The 14,763-nt window shown below is 34.8% G+C and overlaps 1 protein-coding gene across 1 annotated transcript in view; it reads right to left on the reverse strand.

Moving 5' to 3' along the window:
* MDGA2 (MAM domain containing glycosylphosphatidylinositol anchor 2) overlaps positions 1–14,763 on the reverse strand; it is a 754,553-nt gene that overhangs the window by 452,281 nt on the left and 287,509 nt on the right. Inside the window, exon 6 of the mRNA XM_021004762.2 lies at positions 583–852. Within this exon, the coding sequence (XP_020860421.1) occupies positions 583–852 (270 nt within the window). The remainder of the gene's footprint in view (positions 1–582; positions 853–14,763) is intronic.

The following is a 14,763-nucleotide window of genomic DNA, read 5'->3' on the forward strand; positions in this document are numbered from 1 at the left end:
GTATGTCTCTTCTCTCTCTATCCTCTCCCTCAAAAAGAACATTGTGAAATTTCTGGTGTTCTCTCCTTTAAGAAGATCTCTCCTTTCTCTGTCTGAATCTTCTGTCACAGTCTTTTGTCTGACTTGTGTCTTTGACTGTCTTATATCTGACTTTTAAGTCACTTTTAAAACCAAGATCAAGAGCTCACTGAAGTTCATCAACTCGATTTTGTTATCAAGTCTGCTTAAAGCCTTTGTTATTAGCAGGATGACAAAGATATCAATAAAACAAGTAAAGACCCAGTACAAGGATAATTCCATACTATATTCAGGAAACATATCTTGTTCAGGAAACAACTGAGATGAAAAATGTGCACTGACTCTTTATGGTGAATGCATCTGTATTCCTATGACACGATTATGATTCTTAAAAGATTCAAAGATTTATAAAGCCCTTAATAAAACAATATTTTTCAAATAATTTTATATAGGCACATTTTATTTAAATAAAGATGTACATGTCTCATTACCACTTCCACCATTTATATCTTGAGAAATTGGATTTTTGGGGAAATGAAATTTTAATTCTCTAGGTAAACTTACCTCTCACTATGATATTGGTGGATTTTTTGGCTGGATTCCCCACATTATTGTTGGCAATGCAGCTATAAGTACCAGCATCATCCGATGTGATGGCAGGAATAGTTAAAGTTCCTCCATTCAATACAGTCTTTTCAGGAAGAGTCCCAATGGACCTTACCCAGGTAAGTGTAGGGGTAGGTTCACCCCCTGTTGTAACACATACTAAAGTTATGGCCTCTCCAGGATTTACAACTATGGGATCATCCACCAAGAGTTTAATTGATGGAGAAGCTGAAAAACATAAAAAATAGAACATGCACTTACTTTTAAAGTTTTCTAATAGTTCCATAGTTACAACTCATTTATTTAAACTCTGTATTAACAATATTGTTCCCTTTTTAAAAATTTATACTCACAAAACTTTCATTTAAATTCAATTAAGACATAGTAAGTTTAAAATCATATATATGCATATATACATGTACATACGTATATATCTATATGAATGTGTTACATTAAAAAACTATATTTTAACAATCAAAAGAACTAAACAATTACTTAAATATGACATTTAAAATTTTTATCCCTGAACATTAAGAATGATGTTTTAAAGGGTTTTTTTATTTTTATTTTATTTTTCATTTATCCCTTAGTATGAACATTAAAATATTCAAATGGACCTATGATAACTTCAATTTGGATACTCTTCAAAGATGTAGCTCACAAACCATCCATTCTTATCTATCCAGTGAGACTCTTGTCCAAATCTTCTCATAAATTCCCCACAATCTGATGCAGGATTTACCTGCTTTCTGGATCTACCTCTTATAATTACACGAGCAATATATTTTTTCTTATAATTTATATGTTAATAATACCTTTAGTTTGTTTATGTCTAGAGGCAACTGGTGATACAGTGGATAAAGTAATGGGCCTGGGATCAGGGAGACCCAAGTTAAAATCTGGCCTCAGACACTTAAATCACTGTGTAACCTTGAACAAGTCACTTTAACCCCTGTTTTCCTATTTCCTCAACTATAAAATGGGGATAACTACCAACTTTAAAGATTTGAGGATCAAATGTTATAATATTTGTAAAATGCTCAGCATAGTGCCTAGCACATAGCATGCTTTATTAAAATGCTTAATCTCTGTTCCCCTTGCTTTGCTTCTTCTTTATATTTGACACATTTGTCATTAGTTATATGTTGTATGCTACTCACATTTACCATACATTTCTGTACTCTTCACTTTTTAACACCAAGGTTGGTATTAAAAACAAAAGGTGGACTTTGACATCCAGATTACATGGACAAAGGACCTGGTCACAGTCCCAGGGCCAGGAGGAGTCCTAGCACTTCTGTAGTGCTACAGGGAAACAATATTCCTTTCAGGGAAAAGACTACAACACAAGCTAGGATAGCAGTGGCCAAAGTTCTCCTTAGGCCATATGAAATTGGAAGACCCAAAAACCTACAGAACTCTAGAAGCAGCTCAGAAAATAGCATCAAAAAACTCCTGAAGTTTGGAAGACTGCCCTCCACACTGAGAGAAGAGCCCAACTTTAACATAAACTTAAAATTAAAAGTCAAGAGATAAGCTAGAAAAAAAGCTAACCATAACAAAGTAGTTATGGTAACAGAGAAGATCAAGATAAAAACCCACAAGACAACTACATAAAAGCAGCTAAAAGTAATCCTTACCTGAAAGCGGCTTTGATCTTAGATGGACTAGGGAGCTACTGGAGATTACCCAGTGAGGGACTGACATAATTACAAACATCAAGTAAGAATATCACCATGCAGTTCCGCTTCTGGGAGCCAAATAAGAAGTCATTCTCACCATCCCTTATTAACCTCTGACAGCCCAGAAAATATCACTCCAGAAAAAACCCTGCAACAACTGAACCAGCAGAAAGAAGGGGCGCAGCCGTCCAGTAGCCCAGGAAGCTTGAGGGATTAACAGGAAAGGCCCCTCTTGCCCTGGGGGAGGGGGAGAAGTACAGAATGGGAGGCATCACAGCAAGCTAGCAGAAAGCTTGACCTCAGCATATGAGAGGGAGATCCTGAACCCGAGGTGGTAGAGCAGGCAAACACCAAAAGCAGGACCCCCAAGTGCCTAAGTAAGGACAGAGGAACCAGTGCTCACAAAAACACCATGTGCCTCAGTGTTCTATGACAGTCAACTGTCCCAGTGCCTCAGGAAAACTCTGGGAAGCACTGCTTCAAGGCGGAAAACCCCAGGTGGAGAAATATACAGCCACAGTGAAACATCCATCTGAAAGGAGCCAAAGAAAGTGGAAGAAAAGGTCCAGGTGAGCAGGCAGTCTCCAGAGGCCAGATCACCCAATTCTACCCCTAGAGTTCCAGTGTTGCTGATTCCAGTCGAACACCAGGTAAGCTGCCGGAACTCTACAGCCTCCAGCTGCCAGTATCTGAGGCCCCAGCACACAAAGTGAGTAACCAGCCCCAGGCTTCTAACACAAGAAGCTTGGGCTAGTTCCCTCTGCTCCCCAGCAGAAGATCTCAATCTTTTTAAAGGTCAAGAAATAAGCAAACATCATGAGCAAAAAGAAATGTACTACAGATTCTTATTATGGGAACAGTGAAGATCAAGGCAGAAATTCTGAAGGGGACAACATTGTCAACAAACCCACATCTGGAACTTCAAAAGGGAATATGAACTTGTCTGAAGCCCAAAGAGCCTACTTGGAAGAGCTTGAGAAGGACATTAAATGTCAAATAAGAGAGGTAGAAAAAAAATTGGGAAAAGAAATGAGAGGTATGCAAGAGAGAGCCAATAGCTTGGAAAAGGAAAGACAAAAATGAACTGAAGAAAACAACGCATTAAAAAGTAGAATTGGCCAAACAGAAAAAGAGACACAAAAACTCAACGAGGAGAGCTCCTTAATGGAAAGACAAGACATGAACAGAATCTGACTTTCAAATATAAAACTCAAGAGAGGCATCAAAAAGTAAATATGAAAGAGGAACGATAAGGAAATCTATACGGTTGAACTGTTTACATTCCCATATGGGAAGAAGATAATTGAAATTCCTAAGAACTTTATCATTATTGGGGCCTTTAAAAGGAGTAACATAGACAGAGGGCAAAGGTGTGAGATGACTATGATGGGATGGTTTCAAAAACATGAAAGAGCTGAGAAAGAAGGATGCTCTGGGATACTCTAGGAGAACAGAGAAGGGAGAAGAAGAATGGAAAAAATTATCTCACATAAAAGAGGCATAAATGGAAGACCTTTTACAATGGAGAGAGGATGATTGGGAGTGGAAGGCAACACTTGAACCTTACTCTCATCACAATTGGCTCAAAGAGGGAATAACATACACTCAGTGGAATGTAGAAATCTCTTATCCTACACAGAAGTAGAAGGGGAAGGGCATGACATGGTGGTCAGAAGGCAAATAGACTTTTGAGGAGACATGAGGTAAAAAAGAGAGAGAAAGAAAGATAAGCAGGGAAAAATAGGATGGAAGAAAATACACAGTTAACAATCTTAACTGTGAATGGGAATGGGACAATATCATCCATAAAACAGAAGCAGGTAGCAGAATGGATTAAAACCCAGAATCCAGCAATATATTCTTTACAAAAAAGACACTTGAAACAGAGAGACACAAATAAAAATAAGGGTCTGGAGCAAAATCTATTATGCTTCAGCAGAAGTTAAAAAATAAACGAGTAGGGCTAGCAAACACCATCTCAGATAAAGCTAGAGCAAAATGGGCCTAATTAAAAGATATTAGCAGGGGCAATTAATTAATATCAATATTAAACACATATACACCAAATGGTATAGCACCCAAATTCTTAAAGGAAAAGTGAAATGAGTTATAGGAGGAAATAGACAGTAAAAGTATACCAGTGAGGGACGTCAATGTTTCCCTCTCAAAACTAGATAAATCTAACCATAGAATAAAGAAGAAAGAAGTTAAGGAGATGAATAGAATTTTAGAAAATTTAGATATGATAGAACTCTGGAGAAAACTGAAATGTGAATAGAAGGGAGTATACCCTTTTTATCTGTGTTGTATGGCACTTTCACAAAAATTGACCATGTTATGACCAAGGCATAAAAACTTCACAACTAAATGAATAAAAGTAGAAATATTAAATTTTAGATCATAATGCAATAAAAAAATTCATTCAACAAATGGCCATGGAAATATAGATTAAAGATTAATTTGAAGGTAATCTAACCCAAGAGAATAAGTGTGTCAAAGAATAAATCACAGAAACAATCAATAATTCATTAAAGAGAATGACAACAATGAGACAACATACCAAAATTTATGGGACACAGTCAAAAACAGGACTTAAAGGACATTTTGTATCTCTAAACACTTACACCAATAAAAGAGAGAAAAAGAAAATAAATGGACTGGACATAAAAGTTAAAAAAATAAAAAGAATAAATTAAAAATTCCCAATTAAACAACAAATTTAAAATCCTGAAAATCAAAGGAGAAATTTACAAAATTTAAAGAAAACCATTGAGCTAATAAATAAAACTAGGAGCTTATTTCATATGTGTCTATGTGTATCAACAAAAATAAAACAGATGTAGCATCCATTAATTTGATTACTTTGTGAAATTGTTATTAATGTGTTTTTATATCACCTTCACTTCCTTTTTGACATTGATCTTTTATTTTTTTCTTTTTTAAAATTTTTATTTCTTTGTTTTTACTTTTCAACATTTATTGCTATAAGATTTTGAGTTCCAAATTTTCTCACCCTCCCTAAAACAACATGGAATCTCATAAAGGCTACACATACAAAATCAAATTAAACATATTTTCACATTAGTCATGTTGCAAAGAAGAATTAGAACCAAAGACAAAAACATGAGAAAGAAGAAACAAAAAAAAAGAGAAAATAGTATGCTCTGACCTGCATTCAAACTGCATGGTTCAGGATATGAATAACATTTTCCACTGAGTCTTTTAGAATTGTCTTAGATCATTGGATTTCTGAAAAGAGTTAAGTTTATCAAAGTCGGTCATCACACAATGTTGCTGTTATTATATACAATGTTTTCCTGGTTTTGCTCACTCCACTCAGCATCAGTTCATTCAAGTCTTTCCAGATTTTTCTGGTCTGCTTATTCATCATTTCTTATGGAACAACAGCATTCCACTATATTTATATAACACAACTTATTCAGCCATTCCCCAATTGATGGGCATCCCCTCAATTTCCAATATTTTGACACTATGAAAAGGGCTGCCCCAGATAATTTCGTACATGTTGGTCTTCTCCCCATTTTTGTGATCTCTTTGAGAAACAGACATAGAAGTTGTATTACTGGGCCAAAGACTATGTACAGTTTTATAGGCTTTGAAGAATTGTTCCATATTGCTCTCCAGTATGGTTGGGTGGGTTCACAATCCCAGCAACAATGCATTAGTGTTCCAATTTTCCCACATTTTCTCTAACATTTATAATTTTTCTGCTTTGTCATGTTAGCCAATCTGATAGGTGTGATATGGCACCTCAGAGTTCTTTTGATTTGCATTTTTTCTAATCAATAGTGATTTAGAGCATTTTTTATATGACTATAGATAGCTTTAATTTCTTCCTCTGAAAACTGCCTGTTTATGTCCTTTGACCAATTGTCAATTAGGGAATGACTTGTATTCTTATAAATTTGACTCAGTTCTCTATGTATTTTAGAAATGAGGACTTTATCAGAGACACCGCTTGTAAAAATTGTTTGCCAGCTACTTCCCTTCTCATCTTAGTTGCATTGGTTTTGTTGGTGCAAAACCTTTTTTAATTTAAAGTAATTAAAATTATCAGTTTTGCATTTTATAATGTTCTCTATCTCTTCTTTGGTCATAAATTCTTCCCTTCTTCATAGATCTGAGAGTTAAACTATTCCTTGCTCTCCTAATTTGTTTATAGTCTCACCCTTTAAGTCTAAACTGTATACCAATTTTGATTTTATTTTGGTATACAGTTTAAGATGTTGGTCTATGCCTAGTGTCTGCCATGCTATTTTCCAGTTTTCCCAGCAGTTTTTGTCATATAGTGAGTTCTTATCCCAGAAGTTGGGGTCCTTGGGTTTATCAAACAAGGGATTACTACAGTCATTGACTACTGTGTCTTGTGTACTTAATGTATTCCACTGATCTACCACTCTTTTTCTTAGCTAGTACCAAGTAGATTTAATGATTGCTGCTTTATAATACAGTTTTATATCTGGTATGGCTAGGCCAACTTCCCTTCCATTTCTTTTCATTATTGATATTCTGAATCTTTTATTCTTTCAGATGAATTTTGTTATTACTTTTCCATTTCTATAAAATAATTTTTGGTAATTTGATTGGCATTGAACTAATAAGTAAATTAATTTAGGTAGAACTGTTCAGTTAAAATTTATTATACTAGCTTGGCCTACCAGTGAGCAGCAGACAGTTGTTATAATTATGTAGATCTGATTTTATGTGCATGAAAAGTGTTTTGTGATTGAGTTCATATAGTTTCTGAGTTTTTCTTTGCAAGCAGACTCACAAATATTTTATATTGTCTATACTTACTTTAAATGGAATTTCACTTTTTATCTTTTGCTGCTGCCTCTGTTGGTACACTACAGAAATGCTGATGATTTATGTGAGTTTATTTTATATCCTGCAATTTTGCTAAAGTTGTTGATTGTTTCACATAGTTTTGTAGTTGATTCTCTAGGATTTTCTAAGTATATGATCATATCATCTGCAAAGAGTGATATTTTTATTTCTTCACAGTCTATTCTAATTCTTGAAATTTCTTTATTCTTTTCTTATTGCTAAAACTAACACTTCTAGTGCAATATTGAAGAACAGTGATTATAATGCACATCTTTGTTTCACCCCTGATTTTACTGGGAATGCTTCTAGCTTGTCCACATTACATATGCTAATGGTTTTAGATAGATGCTACTTATCACTTTAAGGAAGACTCCATTTACTCCTATCATTGCTAATGTTTTTAGTAGGAATGGGTGCTGTATTTTGTCAAAAGCTGTTTCTGTATTGAGATAATCATATGATGTCTATTAGTATTGATAATGATATGGTCAATTGTGCTGATAGTTTTCCTAATATTGAACCAACTCTGCATTCCTGGTATAAATCCCACTTGGTCATAGTTATTATTCTCATGATAAGTTGCTATAACCTATTTGCAAATATTTTATTTAAAAATTTTCCACAAATATTAATTAGTGAAATTGGTCTATAATTTTCTTTCTCTGTTTTGGCTCTTCCTTGTTTAGATATCAGCATAATATTTGTATCATAGAAAGAATTTATTAGAACTCCTTCTTTGCCTATTTTTCGAAGTAGTTTATGCAGCATTGGAATTGATTGTTCATTAAATGTTTGGTAGAATTCACTTGTAAATCCATTGGCCCTTACAGAATGAAGAAAATAATTTAAAAATTCATCTGGAAGAACAAAAGGTCTAGAACACCAAGGAAATTAATGAAAAGAAATGCCAGGGAAGGTGATCTAGCTATACCAGATCTTTAATTGTATAATAAAGCAGCAATTAGCAAAACTAATTAGTACTGGCTAAGAAATAGAGTGGTGGATCAGTGAAACAGGTTAGAAGCACAGGGCACAGTAGTCAATGACTATAATAACCTATTGGTTGATAAACCCAAAGACTCCATATTCTGGAATAAAAAGTAACTATTTGGCAAAAACTGCTGGAATAATTGGAAAATAGCATGGCAGAAACCAACATCTTATACCATATCCAAAAATAGAGTCAAACTGGGTAGATGATTTATATATGAAGGGTGATAGTATAAGTAAACTGGGAGAACAAGGAATAGGTTACCTCTCAGATCTATGAAGAACGGAAGAATGTATAATCAAAGAAGAGATAGAGAACATTATGAAATGCATAGTTTTGATTACATTAAATTGAAAAGGTTTTGCACCAAGTCAATGCAACCAAGAAGCAGGGTACCAGAAAACTGGGAAAGAATTTTTACAATCAATGTCTCTGATAAAGTCCTCATTTCTAAAGAAATTAAAGCTATCTATAGTCATATGAAAAAATGTTCTAAATCACTATTGATTAGAGAAATGTAAATCAAAACAACTCTTAGATACCATATCACACCTATCAGATTGGCTAACATGACAAAACAAAAAAAATATAAATGCTGTAGAAGATACAGGAAAACTGGAACACTTAAGCATTGTTACTGGAGTTGTAAACTAATCCAACCATTCTGGAGAGCAATTGAGAACTATGCCCAAAGGGCTATAATAATGTGCATACTCTTTGACCCATCAATATTACTTCTAGGTCAATATCCCAAAGAGATCACAAAAATGGGAAAAGGACTCACATGTACATAAATATTTATAGCAACTCTTTCTGTGGTGGCAAAGAATTGGAAATTGAGGGGATGCCCATCAGTTGGGGAATGACTGAACAAGATGTAGTATATTAATATATTGGAATACTATTGTGCTATTAGAAATGATGAGCAGACAGACTTTGGAAAAAAAACTGGAAAGACTTGAATGAACTGATGCTGAGTGAAGTTAGTAGAACCAGCAGAACATTGTACTTAATAACTGCCACAATATGTGATGACTAACTTTGATAGATTCATCTCTTCTTAGCAATGTAAGGATCCAAGAAATTTCAAATGGAATTATGATGGAAAATGCTGTACATGTCCAGGAAAAGAACTATGGAGTCTGAATGCAGATCAAAGCATATTATTTGCTCTTTTCCTTTTTTTCTTCATTTTCATTTGTTTCTTTTTTTCTCATGGTTTCTCCAATTGGTTCTACTTCTTCTTTACAATATGACTAATGTGAAAATCAAATTGAACACCATCTTGGATGGGGTGGGAAGTGAGAGATGGGGAGTAAATTTGGAACTCAAAATCTAATGAAAGAGAATGTTGAAAAGTAAAAATAAATAATCTAAAAAAATCCATCTGCCCTTGGAGAATTTTTTTGTAGGAAATTCATTGGTTCAATTTCTTTTTTGAAAATGGGATTAAGTATTTTATTTCCTTTTCTGTTAAACTGCACAATTTATAATATATTCATCCATTTCACTAAATTGTCAGATTTATTGGCATACTGTTGGGCAAAATAGCTCTTACTTATTCTTTTAATTTCCTCTTCATTGCTGGTGAAGTCACGATTTTCATTTTTGATAACGGTAATTTGGTTTTCTTTTTTTTTTAACTCAAATTAACCAAAGGTTTATCTATTTTTTTTCATGAAACCAGCTTAGTTTTATTCATAAGTTCTATAGTTTTCTTAATTTCAACTTTATTAATCTCTTCTTTAATTTTCAAAATTTCTAATTGGGAATTTAATTGGAGGTTTTTAATTTGGTTTTTTTCCTAGCTTTTTTAGTTGCAAGCCCATTTCATTGATCTCTTCCTTCTCAATTTTATTCATGCAAGCACTGAGAGATACAAATTTCCCCTAAGAACTGCTTTGGGTATATCCCATAAGTTTTGCCATGTTATCTCATTATTGTCACTCTCTTGGATGAAGTTATTGATTGTTTTTGTGATTTGTTGCTTGGCCTCATTCCTTCAGATCAGATTATTACATTTCCAATTAATTTTTAGTCTGTCTTTCCATGGCCCTTTATTACATGTAATTTTTATTGCATCATGATCTGAAAAAAAGATCCATTTCCTATTTTTTCTTCCCACATAGGATTTTTAGGGTTTTATGCCGTAGCATGCGGTCAATTTTCGTATACGTGCCATGTACCACTGAGAAAAGTGGTATTATTTTCTCTCCCCATTCAATTTTCTCCAGACATCTACAATATCTAACTTTGTCTAATTACAATCTCTAACCCTAAATTTCTATTCACCTCCTTAACTTCTTTTTTGCTTATGTTGTGATTAGATTTCTCTAGTTCTGTCAGTGAGAGGTTGAGGTCCCCCACTAGTATAGTTTTGCTGTCTATTTCTTTCTGTACCTCACTTAATTTTCCCTTTAAGAATTTGGATGCTATAGCACTTGGTGTATATATGTTTAGTAATGATGTTACCTCATTGTCTATGGAACCTTTTAGCAGGATGTAATTTCCTTCCTTATCTCTTTTAATTAGATCTACTTTTGCCTTTGCTTTGTTTGAGATCAGGATTGCTACCTTTGTCTTTTTTCCCCCTACAGCTGAAGCATAATATATTTTGCTCCAGCTCTTTACCTTTACTCTTTGTGTATCTCTCTGCTTCAAATGGGTTCCTTGTAAACAACATGTTGAAGGATTATGGTTTTTAATCCATTCTGTTATATGTTTCCATTTTATGGGAGAGTTCATCCCATTCACATTCACAATTATTCACTAACTGTGTCTTTATCTCGATCCTATTTTCCCCTATGTTTATTCTTTTCTTTCTCTTTAATCCTTTTCATTCCTCAACTATTTTGCTTCTGATCATCACCTCCCTTATTCTGCCCTTCCTTCTATCAGCCCCACTCCTTTTTGTTTCCCCTTTGCCCTCCTAATTCCCTATAGATAGCATAGATTTGGGTATACCAAGTGAGTGTGCATGTTCTTCCCTCTTTGAGCCAAATCTGATGAGAGTAAAGTTCAAACAATACTTGCCTCCCTCCCTTCTTTCCCTCTTGATCTTTGAGCCTCTTCACATGATGCAATTTACCCTCTTCGGTCTCCTCCTTTCCTCTTCTAGTAGAATTATTTTTTTCACTCATTAATTAATTAATTTTTTAGCATCATATCAAAGTCAACTTATATTCACACCCTCTGCCTATGTATACCCCTCCTAAATATCATAATAATGATACAGGTCTCAAGAGTTACAAGTATCATCTTTCTATGTAGAGATGTAAACAATTTAACCTTATTGAATATCATGTTTTATTTTTCCTTCTTGTTTACCTTTCTATGCCTCTTCTAAGTCTTGTGTTTGAAGATCAAATTTTTTGTTAAGCTCTAGTCTTTTCATCAGAAAGATTTGGAAGTCCCCAATTTCATTGAATATCCATCTCCTCCCCTAAAAGATTATGCACAGTTTTTCTGGGTAATTCATCCTTGGTTGTAATCTAAGCCCCTTTCCCTTAAAGAAGATCATGTTTCAAGCTCTCTGATCTTCTAATGTAGAAGCTGCAAGGTCCTGCATGATACTTACTGTGGTTCCACGATATTTAAATTATTGTTTTAGAGTGCTTGAAGTATTTTCTCCTTGAACAGATAATTCTCAAATTTGGCTACAATATTCCCTGGGGTTTTCATTTTGGGATCTCTTTCAGTAGGTGATTAGTAGATTCTTTCAGTGACAATTTTCCCCTTCAGTTACAGGACAATTTTCCTTGATAATTTCTTGAAAGATGCTGTCCAGGCTCTTTTTTTCATTATGGCTTTTAGGTAGATCAATAATTCTTAAATTATCTTTCCTGGATGTCTTTTCCAGATCAGTTCTTTTTTTCTAGAGAGGTATTTCACATTTTCTTCTATTTATTTTTCTTCTTTTGATTTTGAGTGATTCTGGATGCCTCACAGAGTCATCAGCTTCCACTTGCCCAATGCTACTTTTTAATGAAATGTTTTCTTCAGTTAAGCTTTTGTACCTACTTTTGCATTTGGCCAATTTTGCTTTTTAAGGAGGTCTTGTCTGCAGTACAGTACATTTTGTACCTCCTTTCCCCTTTGGCCAATTGTATTTTTAAGGAGTTGTTTTCTTAGTCAATTTTTGTCCTTCCCTTTCCAATTATTGACTCTTTCTTGCATACCTCTCATTTCTTTTCCCAATTTTTCTTCTACCTTTTTATTTTACTTTTAAAACCCTTCTTGAGATTTCCCAAGAAGGCTTTTTGGATTTGGGATAAATTCACATTTTCCTTTAAGGTTTCAGATGTAAATATATTGACAATGTTGTCCTCTTCTGAGGTTATGTTTTGATCTTCTCTGTCACCATAATAATTCTCTATGGTCAGTGTTCTTTTCTGCTTCTTGCTCATAATGTTTGCCTATTCCATGACTTTTAAAGTTGAGCTCTCCTACTGGAGCACAGGGGGCACTGTCCCAAGCTTCTTATTCTGGGGGCCAGGTTTTTCTGTGTTTTCTGGAGCTCTGCTGAAGCACAGAGAGGCTGCTGGAGGATGCCTGCTTGCCTGGGGCTGCACTGAAGCACATGGAGGTCCCACCCCTGGAAGATGCCTATCTGTGTGAGACTGTACTGAATCATAGGGACATTTGCCTGCTGGAGGAAGCCTGCCCACCCAGAGCTGCACAAGAACATAAGGATGTCTGGCAGCTGGGGGAAGCTTATCCACCCAGGACTGTCCCAAAGCACATGGAAGTCCACTGCTGGAAGATGCCTGACCATCTGGAGTTGTGCCAGTGCACATGGTGGTTCTCTGAGTTGCAGTCTGCCTCTTCCCTTGTCTGTGCCCCCAGGCTAAGCCTTTGGCACGTGGAAGTCCTGGTCTTGGCATTTGCCTGCTCTACCAGCCTGGGACTCAGCAGCTCCTGGTGGTTTACTGAGGTGGAGCATGCCACCAGCTTGCTGGGACACTTCCTGTCCTAGAATGTGTTTCCCTTTTACCTTAGTGAAACAGACCTTTCTTGCTGATCCTCCAAATTTACTGGACTAAGATATTGCTCCACCCCATCTTTCTGCCAGTTCTGCTATTCCAGGATTTTTCCTAGGTTGCTATTTTCTTGTTTATTAAGAAGCAAAAAGATAGAGTGATTGTGACTTACTGCATACTCCACCATCTTGGCTCCGAGAAGGTTAATTTGATTAAAAAAAAAGATAGTAGAAAACTAAATTACTAGTTTCAGAAATAAAAAGGGTAAATTCACCACCAATGAAAGGGAAATGAAAGTATTAGGAGCTATTTTCCCCAATTATATGCCAATAAATCAGTTAACCTAAATGAAATGTATGAATATTTACAAAAATTTTAATTGCTCATATTAACAGAAAGAGGAAATAGGATATTTAAATAATCCAATATTAGAAAAGGAAATTGAGTAAGCCACAAATGAGTTCCTTCAGAAAAAAATCTCCAGGTAGCAACTGTGATCTCAGACAAAGCAAAAGCAAAAACAGATGTGATCAAAAGAGATAAGGAAGGAAACTACATCCTGCTAAAAGGTACCATAGACAATGAAGTAATATCATTACTACACATGTACACACCAAATGCTATAGCATTCACATTCTTAAAGGAGAAGTAAAGGGAGATACAGGAAGAAATAGACAGCAAAACTATACTAGAGTAGGGGAATTCTACCTCCCCCTCTTTGAACTAGTTAAATTTGACCACAAAATAAAGAAGAAAGAACTTAAGGAAATTAAGAGAATTGTAGAAAAGTTAGATATGGCAGACCTCTGGAGACAATTGAACTGGGATAGAAAGGAATATACCTTTTATTTATTTCTGGTAAGGCAAGTAAGGTTAAGTGACTTGCCCAGAGTCACACAGCTAGTGAGTGTTATGTGTGAGAGGCCAGATTTGAACTCAGGTCTTTCTGACTCCAGGGCCAGTGCTTTATCCAGGACAATGCCACCCAGCTGCCCCAAATATATATTTTATTTGGTGGTACATGGCACTTACACAAAAACTAACCATATACTAGGGAATAAAAACCTCACAATCCAATGCAGAAAGGCATAAATATTAAATACATCCTTTTCAGATCAGGATGCAATAAAAATTACATGTAATAAAGGGCCAAGGAAAGATAGTCTGAAGAATTATTGAGAACTAAATTATCTAATCCTAAAGAATGAGTGGGTCAAACAACAAATCATAGAAAAAATCAATAATTTCATGCAAGAGAATGACATTAATGAGACAACATGCCAGAACTTATAGGATGCAGTAAAAGTGGTCTTTATGGAAAGTTTTATATCTCTAAATGCTTATATGAATGAAGCAGAGAAAGAAGGGATCAGTGAATTGGGCATGAAACTAAAAGAGCTAGAAAATTAAAAAATTTTAAATCCCCAATTAAATACCAAATTAGAAATTTTGAAAAAGAAAGATTAATAAAATTGAAATTAAGAAAACTATTGAAATAAAAAAATAAAACTAAGAACTGGTTTTATGGGGAAAATATAAAATAGATAAATCTTTGGTTAATTTGATTTAAAAAAAAGAAGAAAACCAAATTACCAGGATCAAAAATGGAAAGGGTGAATTCATCACCAATGAAGAGGAA

Source organism: Phascolarctos cinereus, unplaced genomic scaffold (genome assembly GCF_003287225.1).
Source record: "Phascolarctos cinereus isolate Bilbo 61053 unplaced genomic scaffold, phaCin_HiC Scaffold_3;HRSCAF=262, whole genome shotgun sequence".
In the NCBI taxonomy this organism is placed as follows: domain Eukaryota; kingdom Metazoa; phylum Chordata; class Mammalia; order Diprotodontia; family Phascolarctidae; genus Phascolarctos; species Phascolarctos cinereus.